General features: G+C 48.9%; 1 protein-coding gene across 1 annotated transcript in view; it reads right to left on the bottom strand.

Moving 5' to 3' along the window:
• PLXNC1 (plexin C1) overlaps window positions 1–22,575 on the bottom strand; it is a 151,913-nt gene extending 129,338 nt beyond the window's left edge. The window contains exons 1-2 of the mRNA XM_037064685.1: window positions 21,090–22,575; window positions 86–226 (exon numbers count right to left, since the gene is read on the bottom strand). Of these exons, the coding sequence (XP_036920580.1) occupies window positions 86–226; window positions 21,090–22,157 (1,209 nt within the window). The 5' untranslated portion in view covers window positions 22,158–22,575. The remainder of the gene's footprint in view (window positions 1–85; window positions 227–21,089) is intronic.
• Between the last annotated feature and the right edge of the window lie 969 nt (window positions 22,576–23,544).

Raw genomic sequence — 23,544 nt, 5'->3', positions numbered from 1 at the left:
CATAGTCCAGAAGCAATAAAAAATTACAAAGCACAAAATTGGATCACTATTAAAATCGACATTGAAGGAAGCACAGAAAACCAACCTTAAGTAATTGGCCGTCTCCAGTCCCCAGGAATAAAACAGTTCTGTTCATTACCACAGTGCCATAAACAGCCGTCAGGTCGGGATGGATCAAGGTAGATGATGCGATCGGCTGGACTTTTTCAAGTTGCTGGCTGTCTTTCTGCATATGCACATGAATGCACAAATAAAAAAAGATCACTTTTAACAACAATAATTCTCGTGATGATTAAATGTCACTTATGCCCACCTGGGAAGGCTCCTACCAGAGCCCTAAATATATTTTCTTAGACAAGATCCTCAGAAACAACATTTTATCCTTTTTATCTGCAAAATCACCATGTTTGCCCAGCCCATGGAAGGCCATTTGTTTACTATGTATTAACATGTATTGATTGCCAGCAGTGAGCTAGCCATCCATTTAACACTCTCCCCGCCGACAGAGGAAACTGAGTTCCACTTTATCGCCAAGAGAGCCCACTGCTGAGTTGGGAGGGAGACAGTCTTACACTTGGTTCTTTGCAGGATCCTGTTGCAGTTTGTTTTAGCTAGGGATCGGCTTCTGTGTGGTTAAACAAGCCATCTCCCAAGGTGTGGGGCGGAGCATCCCAGTGGGTGTGATGGCAGAAAGGGTGATTCTGGATTTACAAGAAGGGTGCAAATGGAAGCCCAAAGCCAGGGTAATCAATTCTGAGGGTCTAAAGGGAAAGATATGGTCATTGGTGGTGAGAAGCACAGAGCCACAGAACTAAAGAGGAACTTCGCACAGGGGCTGGACCTGGTGCTGATGCTTTTGAAGAGGAAATGAAAAGCGCAAGTCCGGCCCCAACGGCATTTCAACAGCCTGAGGCTTTCCACACGGAGGTCACTCGCTCGCTCCTAATCATCAAATAAAGCCCCCCTTGAAACCCAGAGCACACAGGGTGTTGACTAAATGTCCTTTTCTTTCTTGTTTAAAGGCATGGAGTATTTTATTTGGCTTCCTGCCTTCACCCACAGAGGACTGTGTTTGTTACACAAATCTCTGGAAGATACGGAGCTAGAAAGAGGCGTTGCCCCCTGTGGCCGCTGAACGCAGTGTGACAGCACACTTTATGGGCCAGGATCAGTCCCAACTGCTCGGAGGTTTTCAAAGGCACATCTGCATTTTAGCCAATGGGAGCGCTGGCAAACTCAGGAAGCATCACGGCAACTCCCCAAATCACCCCATTTTGGGAGGAAGGAGGGGAGCAGAGGGAAGCTAAGACGTATTAACTTCATTATATTATTGCCAACAGTGTTTATGTCTTTCAATTTACGTCATATTAAATATTCATTATTTTTAAACCCACCAAGTTTCATTAACATCTACACTGAATGGGTCCAAGGACTAAATTGATTTCTGAAGCCTTTAAAAGTGCCGCCTACATTTCTTTGTTAAAGTTGCGATGGGTAGGAGAGATAAGCTAGCAAGGATTCCCTCCATGCCACGGTCACTTTTCAAGGAAAAGGTGTCATAACCTGGGGAGAAAGTGACTGATTTGCATAAAATATCCTATAGTAAACTCAGTCTAAGGAAATGGTTTGAAAGCCCATTAGAGGGTTGTTTTTTTCCTGTTAAAAGGTACTTTTCATGGAGTTGGGGAAGGTAAGTTCCTGTTCTGTTAAAATTGAAGTTAAGAAAAAAAAATCTATGAATGAGGACAACAGATCACCATTTAGATGCCTTGTGACTATGAGCAGAAAAAGAAGAATCGCTGACCTTTAGATACATCCACACACCCCACATCTTGCTTTAAGATAAAACCAGAATTGTTCAAACTTAACATTGGCCACCTGGACCTATCACCTTTATTAAATATCTGAGCAGCACAGACAGGCTAACGCAGAGAACTGAGCATCCTGTCCCTCTGGGCACCTGGCACCATCTAACACTGCTGCCTTTGGCTAGGGAACTCCATTCTCTCCATCTCTTGACACAGAATGAGGAATGGCTGCCGACTGTTGATGACCCGTCCACAAGGACAAAATGGAACAGTGTACTCCCATGCCTGGTATACAGAAGGTGCTTAATAACGGTAGCTATTCTGATTAGCCAAGAACCATGAGGCCACAGGTGGCCTTTGCTGAGGTGGGATGAAACATTCTGTCTGTGAAGGATCGGCTCCAAACACAGACGCAGCTCCAGGCTGGAGGGGAACAAGATGAAAATTGCTTCCAAATTTTTGTCTGAGCCTTTTTACTGTCCTTCCCTGGCTTCTGACTGTTCTTCAATAGTTGCAATTTTCAAAATGAAGTGTTGGGTCAATAGTGTAGTACAGCCATTAAATCAATGGTACCAGCCTGGAGAGCTGGTGGCTTAGAACAAAATGCCTGGGACTAGGGGTCAGAGAAGTTAGGTTCGCGCTGGAGCTAGGTTCTCACCCACTGGGGGCCTGCAGCGATTTACTGAACCCTGTCGGAGGCAGGCTTTCTCAGGTGTGAATAAGGCTAATCAAGCCTGATTAGTAGGGTGGTTACAAAGAAGATATAATAATTATACACGCAATAACGACACGTTGGTAAGTTTTCGCTAGTACTATTACTATCAGTAGCACGTACTTATTGTGTGCTACTTGGAGTATTGTACCATCTTACCTAATAGGAGCAGGTATAGGGTAGTGAGCCAGACCTCCTGGGCTTGAATCCTGGCTCTATAGCTTTCTAGCTAAGTAAACTGGGGCACATTATGTAACCTCTCTGTGACTCAGTTTCATCCTCTGTGCAGTGGAAGTGAGGGCAACAGCATTTACATCACAGACTTGCTATGAGTCCTGAGTGAGTTAGTACAGAAGCCCCACTGAGGCCCAGAACAGGGTCTGGTCCACAGTAACACACAATCCATGTTTGCTACCATTACCTTATTTAAAAACACAAAGACTTCCTGCCACCCCACGGCAGTCCCCCCACCTTCTTCTTTGCCACAGGAATCATAATTTTGTTCAGGGAGCAATAAGCCTAAGCCTGGCAAACCATGATTGGGCCAAGCCAAACAACATCCCACTCCCCACTGCCAGATACTTGCTCTCCTACCTATGGGGGCCAGAGGTGGCCGTGTGGCCCAGTTCCAGCCAGTCGTTTACAAGAAACCCACTTGAGGGGCTTTCTGGGTATAAGTTTCCTCCTTGATAAGAGGAGGTTCTTAAGGTGAGCCCATTGGCCCTCTTCCCTCACCTCTCCCCCTTTGAAGTCAGTTGTGTGGGGCCCAACTGTTTCAAAGGCAGTCAAGATAGAATATAAAAATCAACAGGCTCAGATTGGTGCAGGGAAACAATAAAAAGCCCTCGGTGCTTGAGGATGTGACTAAGCACAGACTTCCAACCTTTAAACCTTGTACTAAGTCAACAATCACTGTCATGGTTTAAGTTGCTCTTGATGAGGTTTTCTGTCACCTGCAACCAAAAAGCAAGACACAGTATAAGAAATGAGAGTCACGGCTTGTTGAACCTGGCAGTAACTCTAGCTCCTCCTCAGCTGTCAGGGACCAAGAGCTGGGCAGGTGCCTGTTCCTCTCACCCCTGAGGATGCTGGCCAGAGTCAGGACTGTGTAGCCAATTACAATGGTGAGCCTGGAAGAAAATAGGAGAAGAGTGGGCTTGGACCTCACATAAGCCCTAAGGGCGGCTGTGGCTGAATGGAAATGGATTCTTTTGTGCTGGAAACACACAGAAATGGACAGGTCCCCATGAATGGAAAAAGGAGGCCTCTGAATGGCTTTCCTACGCTCGTTTCAGCAAATGAAAACAAAAGAAAAACAGGCCCCAGAGAAACCTCCGCACAAAAGTGCAATTAAAACCTAGGGAGCCAAGCAGGAGAAAGGGGGAGAAATAGTATAGTTGGCCCCCTGTGTCCAGAGATTATTCTTACTCTTTTTTGGGGGGCCTATTTTGTATCTTACCCTTTTTTCCCCTTAGAGCATAACTGCTAATGTTGCTTTCAGCCTATTCTGTCTAGTTTATTACGTGTAATTTATTTCTGGGTCCCAGCCTCTGCTTGTTCGTCTGTGTGTAACAAGGTTAATGCCTTGTAATGATGCTTTTGCTAGTTCTGCCTTTCATGACAAAATCCAATCTTGACTTAACTCTACACCTCGTCTCCCCTTTGGGCTTTCTTGGTTCCCTCAGAGTTGTCATTCTGCTTCTCCTGCCTGCCATGTCTAACCCGAGCGACACGCCTACACTTCAGCCTGCTCTGGGAGGGAAGCTTTTTTCAGTGAGCAGAGAAAGCTACCTTGTCTCAAATGATGCTCAGGCTGAAAAAGATAGAGCCTTGGACGTGATATACCAAAGTGGAGCTGAGGCTACTGAGAAGGAGTGTGCGTGCGCAGTGTGCATGGATGCATGCATACATCTGCACGTGTGTGAGTGTGTGTAAGTATACACAGTTGTGAGCACATCATGAGGGAAACAGCTTGACCTCCTTCATGCCATCTTTCCTCGACAATAGCCACCCTCAGGGTGCACTGCACAACTCCTGGTGGCACCAGTCATGTATTCTAGGATGTGAATGGTGCCCTCCAGGGTTGAGGAACACCATGACCCAGCCCCTGCCATGTGACAACCGGCCGGACTCAGGGTGCTCACGCAGGGTGTTCGCAGCCATGCTGCAGCTGTTGTGAGAAGAGCTGGAGGAAATGTGCCCAAGAAGGGGGCTCAAGCACTGGGAACCCAGCAAGAGTCAAGTCTTTTGCCCCAGGATGTGAAAAGGACTCTCATTTTGCTTTTTCCTTATTGGGCCAAGTCAAATAGTGAGCGCCTATGAACTTCTTACACACTGATAAAATACCTCTTGGGCAGCTAATTTTGTATTCTGCTACCATTTGGCATACATACACTTACTTTCAGTTTCTTCATCACTTCCTAAATTACAAACCCAGGGGCGCACTTGCAGGTAGGAAACCTCACTAGAAGCCCTACGTCCAAGTTCTGGCCCCTGCTCTGTCCCTTACAGGCTGCACGTCAATGATGAAGTCTATAAAATGGACACAGTAATACGCATGCCCTGTCTGTTAGCATTGTTGGGAGGCCCACATGCAATAGCATGTGAAAATAATTAGAAGAATCTTTATTAAGCTAGAGAGATAGAAAGAGCAATTATTTACCCAGGTTAGAGTGTGATTTCATTAGCCATTCAGGTCCTACCACTTTCCTTACTCTTCCAGCACACACAGCACTGACTGGGTCTCAGTTTGTGACATCTCTCCAAGCATCGGAAAGAAGAATTTACTTTGGGGACTCAAACGATGAGAAGGGAAAGTTTCAAGTGTGAGAAAGAATGGAGAAGGAAGTCTGGGGACACAGTGAGGCATCTCTACACCAGGCAAGCACCTGGTAGCAGGTAGAGCAGCCACAGGGAACAGGGAACTTGCAAAGTGGAAAGCTTGTATTTCACATCCTCTCACTTGCTCTTCCACCTTCTCTCCTCCTTTCAGCGGCCCCAGGATCCCTGGCGTCCTCCAGCCACTGAGCCCTCCCTACCACGAACCCCACCCCCTGAGATGTATCCTTCCTTTTTCTTGGTTTATGCACTATCTCCCATATAAATTTTCATCCCCTGCCTACACCTAATTTCAGTCAATAACTTACGAAGAGATACCTGACTCAATTTTTTTAAAGATATGAACGACTGATAGTGTGAAAATGCCTTTTCCTAGATTCTTAGAGTTGAAAGAGACTCAGTCCATCAGTGTTTTTCTGTGAAGAAGCTCTGGCGTTCCAGATGGGACATCTCTTCGCGACAGGGGCTGCCCTGTGGGATGAAGGACTTGCAGCATCCCTGACCCTGTCCACGAAATGCCAGGAGTGCCCCGCATCGTGCTGACTGCTGAAGAAGTACCGTCTCCCACACATCTCAATACCCTCTGAATAAAGGACAGTGTTTCCTTTGAGAACCAATGGTGTCTCTCACAAGGTTTCAGAGTGGCTGGAAATGGTCACCCGGGCACTTCTTTCCTCCACTCTGCTCCTCTCTGGTCTTCCTCACGTGGTGGCAGAACCATCAGTCACCGCTGGCTCCCCTCTGCCCCTCACTCCCCACGTCCAATGCAGGAGACATCTCAGCTGAATTTCCCAAAGACCTCAAGCGTTGTCTGCATGGTCTCTGCCCAGTCCCAGCCCCATCACCTCACTCCTGATCGACTCCAAGGGACTCCTGGACTCTCTCTTTCAACCTAAAATCTATTCTCTATCAAGTAACCAGAATAATCCTTTAACATATAAAACCTATTATGTTACCACCTTGCCTAAAACTCTTCAAGGGCTTTCACTGGCACTTAGAGTTAAATCCAAATGCCACCCACCCCCGGTCTGACGGGAGCTGCTCCCTGTCAGCTTCTTCAAACTTATTCCCGGTTGCTCTCCTTCCCCTGCTCTAAGTCCCACAGTGGCTTTCTTTCAGGCTCCTCAGCATGTTACCGTCTTTCCGCCTCAGAGCCTTCGCACAAGCTACTTCTTTCAGAACTCCTCTCCTCGTCTTTACCACATTGTAGGCCTTTTTAATCTTTCAGGTTTCAAGTTCAATGTTACCTCCTCAAGGACATACAATGTGATCTTCCCATCCCTACCCCAGTTGTCATTCTGAATCATACCACTTCATTTGTTTCCTTCACCATACTTATTATAATTATTGTTTTTAGATTTTTATTTATTGCCTGTTTCTCAATAGACTCTAAGCTCTACAGCAGTTTGTCCTAATCTACACTTTAAATGCAGCACACACCTCAGCATCTTGCATGTAGTAGGTTGTCAATAAACACTTATTGGATGAATTAATGCACGAATCAACGTTTGAACCGTTTCAGTCAATACCGCATCAGGCAGTGCTGGCACATTTCTGACTAGGTCTAAACACCCCAGAGTCCTCCAACTGAGCCAAAATGTGTCCCTTGTAAATTCTGGGGCATAATTCTACCTTGCAGAACAATACTAAACTATACCGCCCCTCCCACTGCCAGCCAGGTATCTTCCCTGAACTTCAGAGCCACAGTTCACTGACAGCTTGTAAAAGACAGTTTCTGGGGCTTTTGCCATCTCAGCCTTTGAGGGTCTACAGACTCAGTGCACTTAAAATGTGGTTCTGATAAGTAAACAAAACACTTTAGGAGTTCTCTGGCCAAGAAATAATGGGACTGTTCTCTCCCACGATCAGAGAGCAGCATAAATTATGAACATGCCTTGCGCTGAGTTAACTCTTTAAAATAGAAATAGCATAATAGTAGCACGAAAGAATAAAAAGAACAAGAGACTTTGAGTAAAAAGTGGCATGGGTTCAAGTTCAAGCTCTATCACTTACAAGCTATAAGTAGGGGCAGTCACTTAACCTTTCCGAAGTTTCTCCATCCACCCATCCATCCATTATTTAAGGAGCCCTTGCTCTTGGCCAAGTCTTGATCTGTAAAATGCATATGAGAATACATCTCGCATTGTCAAAATAAACCAACCAAATAAGTTTTGAAACAACATGCAACACTTTACACTTCATGCCGTCGGTTCCTGAGTGAATTTTGGGGGGTGGGGAGCCCCGCTGACACCCGCAGCTCAGGGCTGGACGCAGAGAATCCGTGAATTTGGACAAGGATAAAATATTTTAGCATTTCCTTTCATTATGAACACAGGCCACAGCAGTATTGACTAAATCTGTGACTTTGCCATCAGAAGAAATATTTTCATATCATTTTATTGTTGTTTCAGATGCCTCAAAATACTGTTTATGCTGTCTCTACTTTGAAATTATGGTAGTTACTGCTCCCAGATCTTGCTATATAATGAATTGATATACGCTAGATTTCAAATGGAAAAAAATATTTTGACATATCTGTATATCAATATAATTGGTTCATTTTGCGATTCTCTGTTTTTATTTTATGCACTTAAAGCCATTATTCTGAGAAGGAATTGGCAGCCTTCCTTAGAGGCCCACAGCACCAGGGCTCTGTGGGGTGAGGAGCCACTGGGTCAGGGGGCGTGGGGACCTGCCACACACACAAGGCTGGTACTGAAACCACCGGCCCCCCGGGCGACCTACCCCGTCCTGCTGCCTCAGAGAAGCCAAGGTCAGAACATGGGACCTAACTGTAAGGTACAGTACCTCATGGAGACATAGGCCTCAGGGAAATGTCAGCGAGCAGTAATTTAGGGACAGCTGGTATGGCAGAGAATTTGCTTCTCGGCGAACTCTTCCAAGACCAGGCTGAGGGCATGGGGCAATGACCTGGCACCCAGCCCCAAGGGTGAGGGAGTCCCAGAGACTTCCCTTCCCTCTCAGCTACCTGGCCTTGTTCTGGCCATAAACACAACTCCAGTGCCATGGAAGCTCTTGTCTCACTGAGCTATCGCCACTCTCTCCTCCGCCAGATGAAGGACAGCTTCTTTCTAGTTTGACAAACATTTATTGCGGTCCCACTATGTGCTGTATAACCTTATGGATGCCTGGGAATCCAAGGTGAGAGGGACCCAGCCACTCCCCTCAAGCACACCCACCCCAACACCCACGCAAGACAGTGCCAAGCTGAGCCCGGCACACAGCCTGGCACTCCTCCAAGTCCGGCAGGCACCCCGCTGAGTTCCAGGGTAGATCCTCAATTCTGGACTCACTGCCGACTGCCTGCCTGGTGACTCTTTCTGGGTGTCTCAAAGGCAACCAAAAAGCAACAAAAATTAAACTTGTCTTCTAGTTGGTCACCAATTCCTCTCAATTCTACATCTTAAAAGGCTATTTCATCCATCCCCCCTCCACCCTCACTGCTGCCACCCCAGCTGAGCTCCCCTGCGTCCCTGCACTGCTGCGAAACCACAGGGCCCGCCTGTTCCTTCCACATTTGTCTCCGCCACTCCCAGCAGGGCCACAGTGTTTCTTGCCAGGACTTCTTCAGGAGTCTCCTGCAGGCTTCCCTGCTTCCCCTGGGGCCAGGCTCTCATCCATTCCCCACGGGGCAGCCATTATTTGGGAATTCCAATCCAATCATTTCACTTCTCTTCAAAGGCTCTTCTACACTTTAAGGAAAAAATATAATCTCCTTCCAGCAGCCTGCAAGGCATATAGGATGGGGCTGCTGCTGCCTTGGCAACCTCCTCCTCTAACACTCTCCCCTTCCCATTGCTCTGTACTCAACCACACTAACCTTTTGTTCTTCAAACTGGCCCAGGCATTCCCTCCTTTCAACCCTCGAACTTGCTCCCCTGTCTGCCAGGAGGGCTCACTTCCCGGCTCTGGAGATGTCCCTAACTATCCATTCTCATGGTGTCAGTCTCTTCCTGGTGTCCATTCAACCTCCGTAAAGGAAACTTTCCCCAATGCCTGTTTAGTTCCTTCACAGCCCCAACCTCAGCCCGTGCCTCAGTACCCTCATTTGTAAAGTGGCAGCAAATATATTACCCACCTCAGAAGGTTGTGGTAAAGATTAAATGAGTTAATATTGGAAAAGCACTACACTTGGTGCACAGTGAGTGCTCTCTAGCGCTAGCTATCACTTTCATATAAAAACAACTTCTTCATTTATTTGTTGCTACATGTTTATTGTCCACTCTCTTTACCACTGAGAGAAATATTTTCGCACAATGCTTGGCACATAATAGGAACTGAAGAAATTATTTGTCTGTAACAACGGCTGCCATTCTATTTGGTTGCTTTCCCAGCGATCTCGCCTCATGCGCCTGCCTTCTGAGCAATCTTCCTAGAACACGACCAAGCCATGTCTGCTCACAGCCCTGCTGGTGTCCATCATCAGCCACAGTCAGGCAGTCCCTTTGAGATGCCCCTGGGACAGGCTTGGGCGGGGAGGGGCAAAGTGGTAGGCACCTCCCTGCTTCACACCACACGCCAGCTGGGTGGCACTGGTCTCATCCAGAGCAGCAGGTCAACGATGATGCACTGACCTTTGTCTCATATTGAGCTTCTGGTTAAGATTTATTTTAAAGGCGAGGTTTGGAAAGGCTGACAATGACTGACCATCAGGATAAAATCCAACCACCTTGCTGTCTCATTAAGCCCTTCGCCATCTGGACCTGCACACTCATTTCTGGACACTCCCCAGACAGGCGAGCTACCTGCAGTTCACAAGCTTACTCCACAACCACTGTGCACAAGCTGTTCCCTGTCTCCAGAACTCCCTTCCTTGCCTTCCCCACTTGGCTTGAAGACACAGCTTAGCACCCTCCCTGCGAAGCCTCCCAGATCCTCCCAGGCTGAGTCCAGTGCTCCTTCCTGGGGGCTTCCACAGCATTTGTCCCTCTACGTCTGATGCATCATAAAGGTTTGTCTCGCTCTCACGCGTAACAGCAGGGGTGGCAGAGTACCACTCATGGGCCAAATCTGGCACACCTGTTTTTTTTTCTGAAAGGCCAACCACATGGGAAGAATTTTATATTTTTAAATTTTTGAAAAAAATCAAAGGAGGAATATTTCACAAGTGAAAATTAAATGAAATTCAGATTTCAGTGTCTAAAGTTTTATGGGAACATTGCCCATAGTTGCCCTTCACTATAGCGACAGAGCCTTTGTAAAGAGCCTGGATGAGGCCTGCAAAGCGTAAAATATCGAGGGCCTGAGCTGTGCGGAAGAAGCAGCTGACCTCTGCCCATAAGCACTGGCCCGCAGTGGGGTGAGGACTGTAAGGGTCAAATCCCTGTCATACCTTCTCCCTGGAGAATACTGTTTGTAACTGTTGAGTAGGCAAACTGACACAAAAACCAACTATTGAAACTGTGAAACATAAGTCACAATTTCTGACAGTATAAAATTTTTAACAATATAAAACTATTAGTATAAAACTATTTGGTTTTATCGCCCTAGCTGGTGTAGCTCAGTGGACTGAGTGTGGGCCTGCAAACCAGAGGATTGTGGATTGATTCCTAGTCAGGGCACATGCCTGGGTTGCAGGCCAGTTCCCAGCAGGGGATGCATGAGAGGCAACCACACAAGGATATTTCTCTCCCTCTCTCCTTCCCTTCCCCTCTAAATATAAATAAACAAAAAATCTTTAAAAAACTACTTGGTTTTGAGACAGTATAAAACTTAGTGCTCTCATCAAGACAGAAAATTAAACCAAGAAATACTATGAGCACAATTTTTGATTTAGAAAAATCCTACCACTCCCATGCCCCTGACCCCCAGACAGGTGAGACCTGTGAGGACTACGAACTCTTTCCCAGCAGACACTGGGTCTCTCGCAGCAGGCCTCCGTCTGCACCGCTGTGTGCCACTGTGTGCTCGGGAAGGCGAAGGTCATCAAGAAGTCCGTAGGGAGACTTCCACCAAGATGGAGGCATAGGTGGAAACACTGTGCCTTCTCCCACAACCAAGTTTGAACACAACAAAGGTTTGGAGAACAAGGACACACCCAAGGACCAGAAAACTGAATTATACGGAAGTCCGACAACTACGAACCATTCAACTGGGACCAGTAAGAGGGGCAGAGCCAGCAGCGGAACTGGGTCGGGCAGGACAGATCCCCCGACCTAGGCGCGCAGGCAGCCCGGAACCAGTTGGGGTGTGGGGCGGACTGACCGCGGTCACACATTCGCGCACAGTGAGACGGACCACGCAGGCACCAGGGGGCGAACCCAGTGGTGGAGGGCTGACGGCGGTGGCACACCCATGTGCAGTGGGACGAAACAAGTGGGCCTGGTGACGGTGGTGGCTGCAGCGCCGGTGGGGGCCTCGGCGGCAGGCGGCAGATGGGACACAATTGTTACTCTTTGACCCCGCCCCCACATACAATGTCACAACCCAGCGACTTAGTTGCCCTGCTCTAGTGAACACTTTAGGGCTCCGATCCTGCTACGGAACAGGCACGAACAGCCCAAAAGATGGCGCAAGAAGAACTCAAAGTCCCAAAGCCGATAACTCTCAGCAACCGACAAATCGCCAGCCTCTCAGAAGCACAATTCAAGACACTATTTATCAGGATGCTCACAGAACTGGTTGATTATAGTCACAAATTAGAGGAACAGATGAAGGCTAAACTAATTGAAATGAAGGGAGATGTCCAGGAATCCAATAGCGATGGAAAGGAAACTGGGACTCAAATCAATGGAATGGACCAGAAGGAAGAACTAAACATCCGACCAGAAAGGAATGAAGAAATGAGAATTCAAAAAAATGAGGAGAGGCTTAGGAACCTCCAGGACATCTCTAAACGTTCCAACATCCGGATTATAGGGGTACCAGAAGGGGAAAAGAAACAGCCACAAGTGGAAAACATATTTGAACAAATAATAAAGGAGAACTTCCCCAGTCTGGCAAAGGAAATAGACTTCCAGGAAATCCAGGAAGCTCAGAGAGTGCCAAAGAAGTTGGACCCAAGAAGGAACACACCAAGGCACATCATAATTACATTAGCCAAGACCAAAATGAAGGAGAGAATCCTAGAAGCATCAAGGGATAAGGGGACAGTCACCTACAAAGGAGTACCCATCAGACTGTCAGCGGATTTCTCAAAAGAGACCTTACAGGCAAGAAGGGGCTGGAAAGAAGTATTCCAAGTCATGAAATCCAAAGACCTACAGCCAAGATTGCTTTATCCAGCAAAACTTTCATTTAGAATGGAAGGACAGATAAAGTGCTTCTCAGATAAGGTCAAGTTCAAGGAGTTCATCATCACCAAGCCCTTATTATATGAAATGCTAAAGGGACTTATATAAGAAAAAGAAGATGAAAAATATGAACAGTGAAAGGACAGCAAACACACAGTTATTAACAACCACACCTAAAACAAAAGCAAACCAAGAGGACAGCTAGATCAGGAGTGGAACCATAGAAATGAAGATCACATGGAGGGTTAGAAACAGGGGGGTGGGAGGAGGAGAAGGGGGGAGAAGGTACAGAAAATAGCATAGACAGTAGGTAGAAAATGGATAGCGGGAGGGCAAGAATAGTGGGGGAAATATAGAATCTCAAGAACTTGAGACACGTGGTTATAAACTAAGGGGGGAGAAGGGTGGGGGAGGGAGTGTTTGGGTGGAGGGGAATGAAGGGGGGAATAGAACAACTGTAATGGTATAATCAATAAAATATATATTTAAAAAAAGATGTCCGCAGGGAGGTACAAACAGAACGGCGCTCTGTGGTCAACACAGTGGTCACAGTGTAGCTCTTCCATCACTCAGCTTAAACAAATCTACCCTCTGCGCCTCCCGGGGCATCACACGATTGACCCCCCCTTCTTCTGACTGGACCAGGGGTCAGTACCTGCACCAGGAACAACAAAGTGCCGCTCTGCACCAGGGCCCTGATCTGGTGTCAAGAGGTGAGTTGGACACAATTCTCTTTCCTGGTGAGCTGAACTGGTACAGAAAGTTGCCAGTGGGCAGCCAAGGCAGGGGGTACATGCTATGGAGAAGTAGAGCAGGGACCAAGGTAGGCTGAGGTCCATTTGTTCAGGTGAGAGGGCTAAGGCACAGACGTTTGAAGAAGTGCAGGCCATTTGGTAGCAGGACTGAGGGAAGCAGCCACGTTGACCAGGTTGACAGTGAGACCTTAGAGTGAGCGTCCATTGCGTGCTGCTGCTAAGCTCCATCAGGCTGCCTGAGTCCAGAACCTCCTCCAATTCCATCTCAAGGAGACCCATCCTATTACTATTAATAATCAAAATGGTGATGATAGTGAATACATACACAGCATTTACTGTAGGTCAAGCAGTGTTCGTTCTAGACATATTAACTCATTCATCCAGATAATAAGCCTATGAAACAAATAAGATGCCTATATATAGTGAAGAAACCAAAGCACAGAGACGTTAAATAATTTGCCCAAAGTCACACAACTGGTTAAGTGGCAGCTTTGGTCCTAGCTGACCTGGCTCCAGCGTCGATGCCTGTAACCACCACACAGTACTGCTGTATTTCTAGATTTCTGTGTAATCCCATGGGTTTCTGCCCACTGAGTCTCCCACCCCTTTATCTGAGCTTGCTTAAGTGGATCTTTGTTCATGCAACCAACTGTGCCTAACTAACACAGAAATTGGTATTCAAATTGATGCTGCAAAGAGTAGAGCCTCCGAGAGAGTTTCAGTGTGTGAAACTGGTTCTGGTGTACAACAGAGCAGAAGTCTCTAGAAGTGTCCCCCAGTCCTGGAATGAAATGCAAAGAGACAGTTGCAGGCAAGAATGAAGGAGCTAATTAAACTATGACCTGTAGGTTCTTGAGACTCAGACTACAAGCTCAAAAATGGAAAGGCTTTGGCAGGTTTTCTAGGTACTCCCTTTGTGCAATTAGAAGAGAAGGACTATAAGGTAGTTGTGGACCCTGGAAAAATAGGATACACACTAAGAAAGGCTCTCAATGGACTAACTGGTTTCCAATTTTAGACACAGAGCCTAGCAGCCATTTCTGCACGGGGGCCTCGTACACAAACTACCCTTCAGGGAGGAGCCTGTGCTGAACTGCCTGCCTTCACTGCGTTTCTGCCGTCTGAGCCAGCCCTTACAATGCAGCTCCTGAAGCCCTGCATCTACCAATAACAGGACTGAGGCTTTCCCCATCCAGTCAGAGCTGCACAGCGTTATCCCCACCAGCTCCTTCACTGACCCATCGGAGTGGCTCCATTCTGACCAGTCAGGACAGGGTCTTTTAGACCAATTGAACTGGGAGGGTTTGGAGTTCTCATTTGTATAAGGACAGACCAAGCAGTACAAAAGGCGGGAACTTCTGTGCACTGTATTTTGCCATGTATAATGCACACTTTGTGCCCAAATTTTTGAGAGGAAAAAAAGAATGCACATTATTCATGGGTACAATGAAAACATACTATGGGTATGATCATGGGTATGCTGTGTATAATGTGCACAAAACGTGGGTATGCATTACACATGGCAAAATACAGTAAGTCGGCTCGCTGTGACTGCAAAGTGCACTTTCCCATGCCACTGAAGACTGAAGACTGAAGACTGTGTCTCCGTGGCCGGAGCTGAACCACTGAGGATGTCTCGCTGGGGCAGAGCTGTCTAGTGGGAGAGGGGCCTTGCTCCAGGCCCTCACAGCCGTGCTGTTTCACAGCTGTGCTGGATCAGAACTGAGCTGCTGGCGCTGAGTCGAGTTTCCTTCCTCCCTGCTCCCCAAATTGGTAATTCCTGTTGGTGATGAATGGACGCCGAAACCATCAGCTGATATAGTGAAACAAGTTGGTTACTCTGTCCTAGGTAAAACTGTCATAAAGGACACGTTCTTGTCCCAGGTGACTCAGCTGGGACACAAGAAAACTGTCACCTTCCAGCGGTGGTTCCAAAACCGGAGGGTGTGCTAGAACGGCCTGGAGGGCTCATTTGAAGCACAGACTAACAGCCCACACTCAGAGTTTCTGATTTCGTACGCCTGATGTAAAGCCCAGGAATCTGCATTTCTAGCAAGTTCCCAGGTGATGTGGAAGCGGCTAGCCCAGAGACTGCACTCAGAGACCCCCTGCCCTGCAGCGTAAAGCCATTTTCCCTCCTCCCGAAAAGGCAGGATCCTGCGCAGTATTAAATGTTACCATAGAAGTTCCGGCCTTGCTGGGTATCTGCGGTCAAAGTTGAACTCCAGATTGGAGACCAGAGCCTGGCTAGTCCAGTGACTGGGGATTTCTGGGAAGAGCCAGAGGAGTGGAGGCCGCCAGGCAGCCTGGAACTGGGAAAAAGAGGCCTGGCATATCAGACACTAAGAAAACACAATGGTGAAGGAGAATGAGGGGCCAGACTCAGAAAAGTACAGAAATCACTTCCAACATGATCCTCCAAAACCCTTCGTTTGCTAATTTGGCAAATATTTCTCAAGCTCCAACTACATACCAGGTACTATGTGCTAGGTACCCTGGGGACTATATCTTAATTGTGGCTGCTAATAAAGAAAAGCGTACCTGTAATCCGGACTCAGGCCGAGATCTCTGGACTTAGTTTATGAACTACCTTGTGTCTAGGAACAGTCCCCTGAGGCTCTGCAGGTCTCTCTCAGGTCATTTATGGGCTGGCCAAAAAGTCCATTATGTTTTTTCTGAACAACGGCCCTAGTAGGGCCGTTAGCCCTACTTTGTTTTCAACTTTGTTTCAAAAAAATTTGTTAGCTTGTATTGTGACAGTTGCCATATCGGCATGCATTTTTAAAAAAAACATCAAAATTAGTGAATTTTTGTGCAGCCATTTTAACACTGAAGATGGGAGAAGATGCACAACATTTTTGGTGTATTATGCTTTATTATTTCAGGAAAGGTGAAAACACAACTGAAACACAAAAAAAGATTTGTGCAGTGTATGGAGAAGGTGCTGTGACTGATCAGACATGTCAAAAGTGGTTTGCGAAGTTTCTTGGTACTATCGATGTTTTGGCCAAACAATTCTTTGCTGTGGGACTGTCTTACGCACTGGAAGATGTTTCGCAGCACCCCTGGCCTCTACCTGCTTGAAGCCAATAGCGAGAGATACACAACATACTCAAAATATCCAAATCAATAAAGTTATTGGTGAAAATTTTAAAATGTGTCTTTCATGTTATGGGAAAAAACCTAACAGATTGTTTGACCAACCCAATATAAACCTGAGTAGAAAGGGCACCAAAGCTCTCTACAAGTTGGCAGCTTAGGAACTGCAACACTTGCGGAGTGTGAGCTTCAGGTGGTCAGATACGTAGAAGTAGAAGCTCAGTTCCCAGTCAAGGATTCTCTGTTCTGCCTTATGTCTGCAAACAGCCGATCTTACTCACTTCAGAGAGAACTGACACCGGAACCCAGTATCCATGGTGCTGGGCTGTCCATGACAGTGATGAAGAGCTCAGGTCCTCCAGCCAGACCACCCAGATTCAAAAACCTCTGCCACTGACCAGCTGTGGAACCTATTAAATCTCTCCAGTACTCATGTTTCTCATCTACAAAATCATAACTACAGTCCTTGCCTCATTGGATGTCTGAGAATCACGCAAAAGGTAGGCCTGCAAAGTGCTTAACACAAAGCCTGGCTCTGACAGGTACCCAGTAGAGGGTATCTCTGATTGCTTTTTCCCCTCTAAGTGGGTTTTGGGCTTTTCAAATCCACTTTTGCATATCAGATACACACAAACACACACACACACACACACACACACATGAGGGTAAAAGTCACCACCTAGTCTACAGATTGCAAAGTGGCTGGACAGAATCATAACAGAAACTAAAGGAGGAATAAACATGACAGGAAGACTGTGGATTTTGAGGTCAAGAGGGCTACACTGCCAAGTGACCCTGGGACACCACTTCAGCACGCAGTGGCCCCAAGTGTCTTGGGTTCCTATCTGTCAGAGACCATGTGAGCATCCTGTGGTTGTCTGCATGACAGTTACGTTACATCAGCTCATGTGGAATTACGTGAGTGTGGAAGAAGGTATTATGTCTCCCCACGAGGGGTAGAATAAGCTAGAAGAGCCAGTCCTGTTGGCCAACAGGGTAAGAAAGCATATCACTCGCAGTGTCTACAGAGGGCGTAGCCACCATGTTTGAACCACAAGCAACCTCAGGACCCAACTATGGCAGCCAAACAAATCTGGAACAGTCAGACTTCAAAACTCGGGTACAAACACTTTCGACAAATGCACTGGTGTGCCAGGAATAGCTGGAGTTCAGAGAGGGAGGAAGTTAAATTAATTAACTCATACATAATTTAAATCATTCCTTTTTAAATATTAGCCTAAACAAACAGGTATGTTACGAAGTAGAATGAAAAACTCACATGAACTTTTAAAACACATTTCCAGGAGCACTCTCCAATGTCAACCCCATATTTTAGGGGAGGGGGGCTGTTGCTTTTTCAATGAGGGACTTTCACGGGGAGGTTTGAGAAGCATCAGAGTGGTGGAAAAAAATACACAAAGTAGCCACTGAGAGACCTGGGTTTAAGCTGGAGGGCCTCCCCCTGCTCTTCTCTTCTTTTGAGCATCCACATCAGGTAAATGGGACTGCTCCTCACAGACTCAGCCTTAAACTTGAAGAGGAGCTCAAAAGAAATAATATATGGCAAAGTGCTGTGCACATATATCTTAGGATTATTAGATGATGATTATTATTATAGGACTGTTATTATTCATTCAGGTCTAGAGAAATCAGCAGCCTGGGTGTGTTCACGGACTCAAGCTAACCTGCCAGAGTTAGGGGTTGGAAAGGGGTTCAGAGCTGGTGGCAAGGCAGAAACAGCAACGGCCTGGTGTGTAGACGACTGAGTAGTGCACAGCTGTTGCACAAGCATTGCCCAAATGAATCGTAGCAGGAGAAGCCAAAAAGGAAGACAACCAGGCCCATGTGATTAGAAGAGAACCAAGAAACGAGAAAACACAACCCAGTCACTCCTGTCACCTTGCTACCCACGGTTGATTAAGGGTGGAAAATCAGAGTGAGCCACGTAGTAGGAGGAGAGGGAGCAGGCACGCAAATCCAGCCTGTGCCTTGCCGCCTGTGGCTGACTGTTCAAACGACTGTTCTGAAGGAACCGCTGTTGGAACCTATTGAGGTGCCCTCCAGAGTGTTTCAAGTCCACCCCCTATTTTAGGCACCTATAGTTCATCACACCTCTTCCAAAATATATTCAAACCTGAAAACGCAGAACAAATGCCATTCAAATGACAACACTGTTCTGAGTGACAAGCGGAGGCACACGGATCCCATGACCCCATTAAATGGGGTTGCAATTTGCCATTGTCCTTTCATTGGCAAAATCAGCAGCATCCAGCACAGAGCATTGCTCACACTAGCAGGCATCAAACAAATGTTTGTTGAATGAAGTATCTTATCTGCTTATTTACTAGGTTAGAAAATTGTCAGCTTTTTCATCAAAACTACCACCTTTTTTTCACTCAAACCCCTCTAGAAATTCAATTCTATTAAGGCTTTTTAGTGAATAGTAGCAGCAAGAAATTTACTTAAATGAGGGAAGGGAAAAAATCAAAACTCCACGCTCCCACCTGTACAGCCATGACATGCTATTGTTTGAACCAGAGTGTGTTATTTAACTTGGACGACAGGCTCAGTGGGTAGAGACCCTGTCTTTCAGAACACAGAGCTCTGAGCACAGTGGGTGTTCTCAGCAAATAACAGCAGCAAAAGATGCTGTGGAGGGACCTCTTTTAATTATTTTTTCCAGTTCCTGATTTTTGGCAGCATGTGTTCATCCCTTGCCTGATTTCCAAGGGGCAGCTCCCCTGAAGATGATAAACTGGCCGTTCTCCTCCTCATCCCAGCACAAGTCCGAACACCTGATCTGGCCAAAACCTGGATTCTGAGTACATTCGAGATGCCTGCTGGGTTTGGAAGGGAACTAAGTCCTCCAGGACCCAATGGGTGGAGAGAATCAGTCAAGAGAAATGTTTTGGCTCCGTACATCTACACAGCTGTCAGATGGCAAAGCTTGGACTTCCTATTCTTACCTGCTGGGGGCCTCCAAGCTGTCTTGTGTGAACCCCAGAGACCAAGTATGCCTAAAGCTCGATAGAAAGTAATATTTGGGGGTAGTTTCAAGTCTTTCAACAGAGGAGTAGAAGGGAATAATTTTTGCCCAACTTGAACTGTAAGATTATAAAGATCTAATAAAGACCGGTATTAAGTATTCAGTTATATGTGTATAGCAAAATAAGTCCTTTATGGTACATTACGTGTGATTTATGCTCTTAAAAATTATACCAGTAACTAAATGAAAGCATTATGTGTGTGTCTCAGCACACAACGGATAAGCAAAGAGGAAGAAGTAAATGACCATTCTAAGGAGCCTTGCAGGGGACCTCAGGATTTTTTCTTCCTGAATAATGGGGCTAATATTTGGTGAGATGGGCTTTGCAGAGAAAAGAGTGGGTGGGGTGTGGGGGGGTGGGAGTGTCTTCTATCTGCATATTAATATACCTTAGAGCCCAGGCTCCCCTGTGTGCTTACACAATTGCACCAGCACATATTCCAAGTGGAGACTTCTCCCCTGCCTCTGACACACTCTATACCAAAACAATGGCAACACCTGTAGCCATTAATTTCTGCTCTTTGATTTCTGTCCAGTTATAAAGGAGGCACTCAGCAGGCTCCCCTCTCAGGAGCCATATGTGGAGTTGATGTGCCAGCAGCCTTGGAAGGAAAACAGCCTCTGAGAAGTGCACAATGGCTCCATAATCCCCATCAACTGGACCCTCTTGAACCACTGCTTTATTTTCCAGTCAAAGAAATGCCAGTTTCAAGAGTCTGGCTGTGGCTGCCCTGGGAACCCTGGGAAGGCTGTGCTGTTTGCCGGGTTGGGTACAACAGAAGGGTGGTGCCTCTGAGCCCCACAATTTAGACAGGCAACCTGGAGCCCAGAAACTGCCTTTAGCACCCCACACTTTCTCTTGCTCTCCCCTTCCAGGGTGAGGCTTCTACCCACAAAGCCGCCTCTGCCTTCCCAGCCTCTCCCTCCACCTGGAGACCACAGTTCGCCCTCAGCAGAATCACAGCCCCGCCCCCTTGCTCTGTGTCGCGCCCAGGGTTCTGATCTGCCAAACAGGAGCCTCTTTTCCAGGCTAGCTCTGCCCCGTGTTCATCAGGCTACCAACTCTTCAGACCATATCACATATGTTACCGTGGTGGGGGACACAAAGCCTGGGGTGTGGCAGCAAGTCCTTTAGGTTCAGTGGCTTCTCTGCTGAGGGCTCTACGTTTGGTAACCATGTTGAGGAAAGGGGTCAAAGCCACAGGTCTGCCAAAACCACACTTGGGTTAGCGATTAGGAAAGGGAGGGGTGAGGCTGCACGGGGAGGCTCGGCCCCAAACAAGCGTCTACATTTGGGCGGAGAATGTTGGCACTGGGATGCAGTCACTAGAGTTTTGACCCTAACTCCTACCCTCTTCACTTCCCTTTTTACGCTGCCTTTGGGGACCTCCGGCCCTGCTTTAGACTCTCCGAGGCCTCGTAGACTGTTAGAACGACCATCGTACAGTAACCGGGATGTGAATCCCTGACCTGGTAATGCCAACCCAGTCTTCCTTCAGCTCTGCCTCGGTGGAGAGGTAATGCCAACTAGGCTCCCCAGTGGGAGCGCTCCCGGCAGCGTCTGGGGGCAGGACTTACGCAGTTTTGCTGGTTGGGCTCGAAGTCCCACTTGCAGCTCTTGGCGCGCTCCTGGATCTCACTCATCCTGAAGAGGCAGAGTGCCGTGGTGGCGGGAGAGCGCTTCTGCTGGCCCTCCCCGGTGGCCGCGCTGAACACGCCCGCCCAGACGTCCAAGGCCTCCACCAGGCTGGAGGAGAGGAGCAGGCGGCGGCCGTGGGGGTGCCCGTGGCCGCAGTCAAGGGCCGCCTGGCCCTGGAACTGTACCTCTGCGCTCTGCGCAATGCGCGCCATGCTGGGCCAGCCCGTGGCATCGCCGCTCGTGTAGTTGTAGGGATAGTAGGGGAAGTAGACGCTGGCATTCCAGAGAAAGGCGTCCACGAAGTGCAGGCTACGCACGCCCCCTTCGCTTAGCCTGAGGCGGCCCAGCTCCTCGGTGGCCAGGCTGCGGCGCCCCTCCGTGTGCTTGATGGCAATGGCAGTATCGTGGTCGGACGCTGCCGGGTTGCAGCGGCTCGCTGTCTCAGTCTCTGGCAGCACGTAGGTGGCGGCCACGGCTAGGTACCAACGCTTTCCCTCGCCCGCGCGGTACACTACGCCGGCCGTCGAGCCCTGAGGATGACAGGATACCACCTCGGTGGCGTTGCTCAGGAAGCTGAGGCTCAGGTTGCCCAGCGGCCGCACCTCGCAGGCGCCTCGGTCGAAGGTCCAGCCGGTGAGCAGTAGCCCCCCGAGGCCGGTCGCCCCCTCGCGGTAGGGCAGCAGCAGCTTGCTGAAGCTGCTCCCGGGCCGGGGCCGCGCTGGGGGCGCCAGGGAGATGGGCTCCGTGCAGTTGCCCGCTTGGTCCCGGTACAGACGTGAGAGGCTGTGCTCCAGGCTGTAGTCCAACTGATCCAGGCAGCTGCCGCTCGCCACGAACACTCCGTCCTCTCGGCTCACCGCAATGGCTCCGATGGCTTGCTCGGACCGCCACACGGGCTCGTCCGCGCCCTGGCCGGGCGCCGCTAAAGCCAGCAGATAGGCGAGCAGGGGCAACGGTCCGGCGGGACGCGGGGGGCGCGGTGGTGCCTTCCTTCGGGAGACCTCCATGGAGATGGGGGGGTGCCCCCGGGCAGGGCGCTAGGTGACGACGGCGGCTCACGCGCGCGGCTACGGAGACGCGGGCGGCGGCGGCTCCTGCGCGCGCTCGGGCTCCCGCTGCCGCCCCATCCCCGCTGCTCGCCTAGGAAGAAGAGCAAGGAAGGCTGGCGCGCGGCAGGCTCGCTCCGGCAGCCTGTGCAGCGGCGGCGGCGGCGGCAGTGGCAAGCCCTGCGCGCTTCGGCACCGCTTCCTCCTCGCCCTCCTGCTCCGGAGAGTTCCTCTGTGCAGCGCCGGCGCTCGTGGGGAGGCGCGGAGTGGGAGGGGGGAGAGCGAGGCAGGCGGGAGGGCTGGAGAGGTTGGGTGCGTTTGTGCGTTTCACTTTCCCATTGTGAAAGTGGGATGCAACTGGCCCCCTTCCTCATCTTCTTCCTCCTCCGCCTCCCGCTCGCCCGCCTTCCCTCCACGCCCATCTCCCCTCCCCTCTTGATTCGGTGAGACAGGGAGGAGGGAGGGCTCATAATTTGGGTTACTATGTAGGTGGCCTCTTTCATCTATTCAAAACAAAGCTGAGCTGCCTGCCGCTGCCGGCACGGCCGCCACCATCGCCCCTTGGCTCGTTTGGGGCTCCCAGGGCGCGCTAACAGTGCACCGAGCCGGCTCCGGCGCGCGTCCGCCCGCGGGGCTGCTCCAACGCTTGGGTTTTGTTTACGAGAGCAGCGAGCAGGGAGGACTATGCGGGGCACTGGCAGCGAGGACACCGGGCGCCAGGGGGTTGCCGCTGAGGTCGGAGGCTGGAGCCACAGGGAGGCTGCGAGGCTACTAACAAGTGTAGAGCGGCGGGAGGAAAGCCCCGGGAGGCGCGCAGGAGACGTGGACGAGCCGGAGGCTCAGGGGACCAAGGCGCCCCTGTCACTGAGGGGGTGGAGGGGGTAGGGGGTGGATTTCCCTGGTCAGAAGAGTGAGGTGGGAGAAAGGCAGGCGCCAAGACTCTGGTTGTGGACAATCCCCGGGGCTGGAGCTCCCATATTTGAAAGGGTTCTTTAATCTCCCTTAGCAACGGAGTCCCAGGCTCTCATATCTAGCACTTTGAAAGTTCTACTCACCATCTAACCTTAAAGATCATGCCCAACATTTATTGAACGCTTACTGTGTATTGGATGCTATTCTAAATTCACTACACGGATTGACTGATTTAATACCCATAACAACCCTATTAATTAGTGACTATTATCCTCACTCAGTAGTGAGGAGAATGATCATGGAGAGCTTGTGGAACTTGCTCCGGGTCCTACTGCTTGGTGAACAGCCGAGTGCAGATTTCAAGCCCGTATCTAGCTCCAGAACCGCTTATGTTTCTGTTCTAGCCAAGTGCCACCTGTAGCCGTTACAATAATAC

The sequence above is a fragment of the Sturnira hondurensis genome, unplaced genomic scaffold (assembly GCF_014824575.4).
Source record: "Sturnira hondurensis isolate 20B ecotype Veracruz unplaced genomic scaffold, ASM1482457v3 Scaffold0015509, whole genome shotgun sequence".
Lineage (NCBI taxonomy): Eukaryota > Metazoa > Chordata > Mammalia > Chiroptera > Phyllostomidae > Sturnira > Sturnira hondurensis.
Note: the sequence above shows the minus strand (reverse complement) of the source record. Positions and strands in the feature narration are given on the sequence as shown.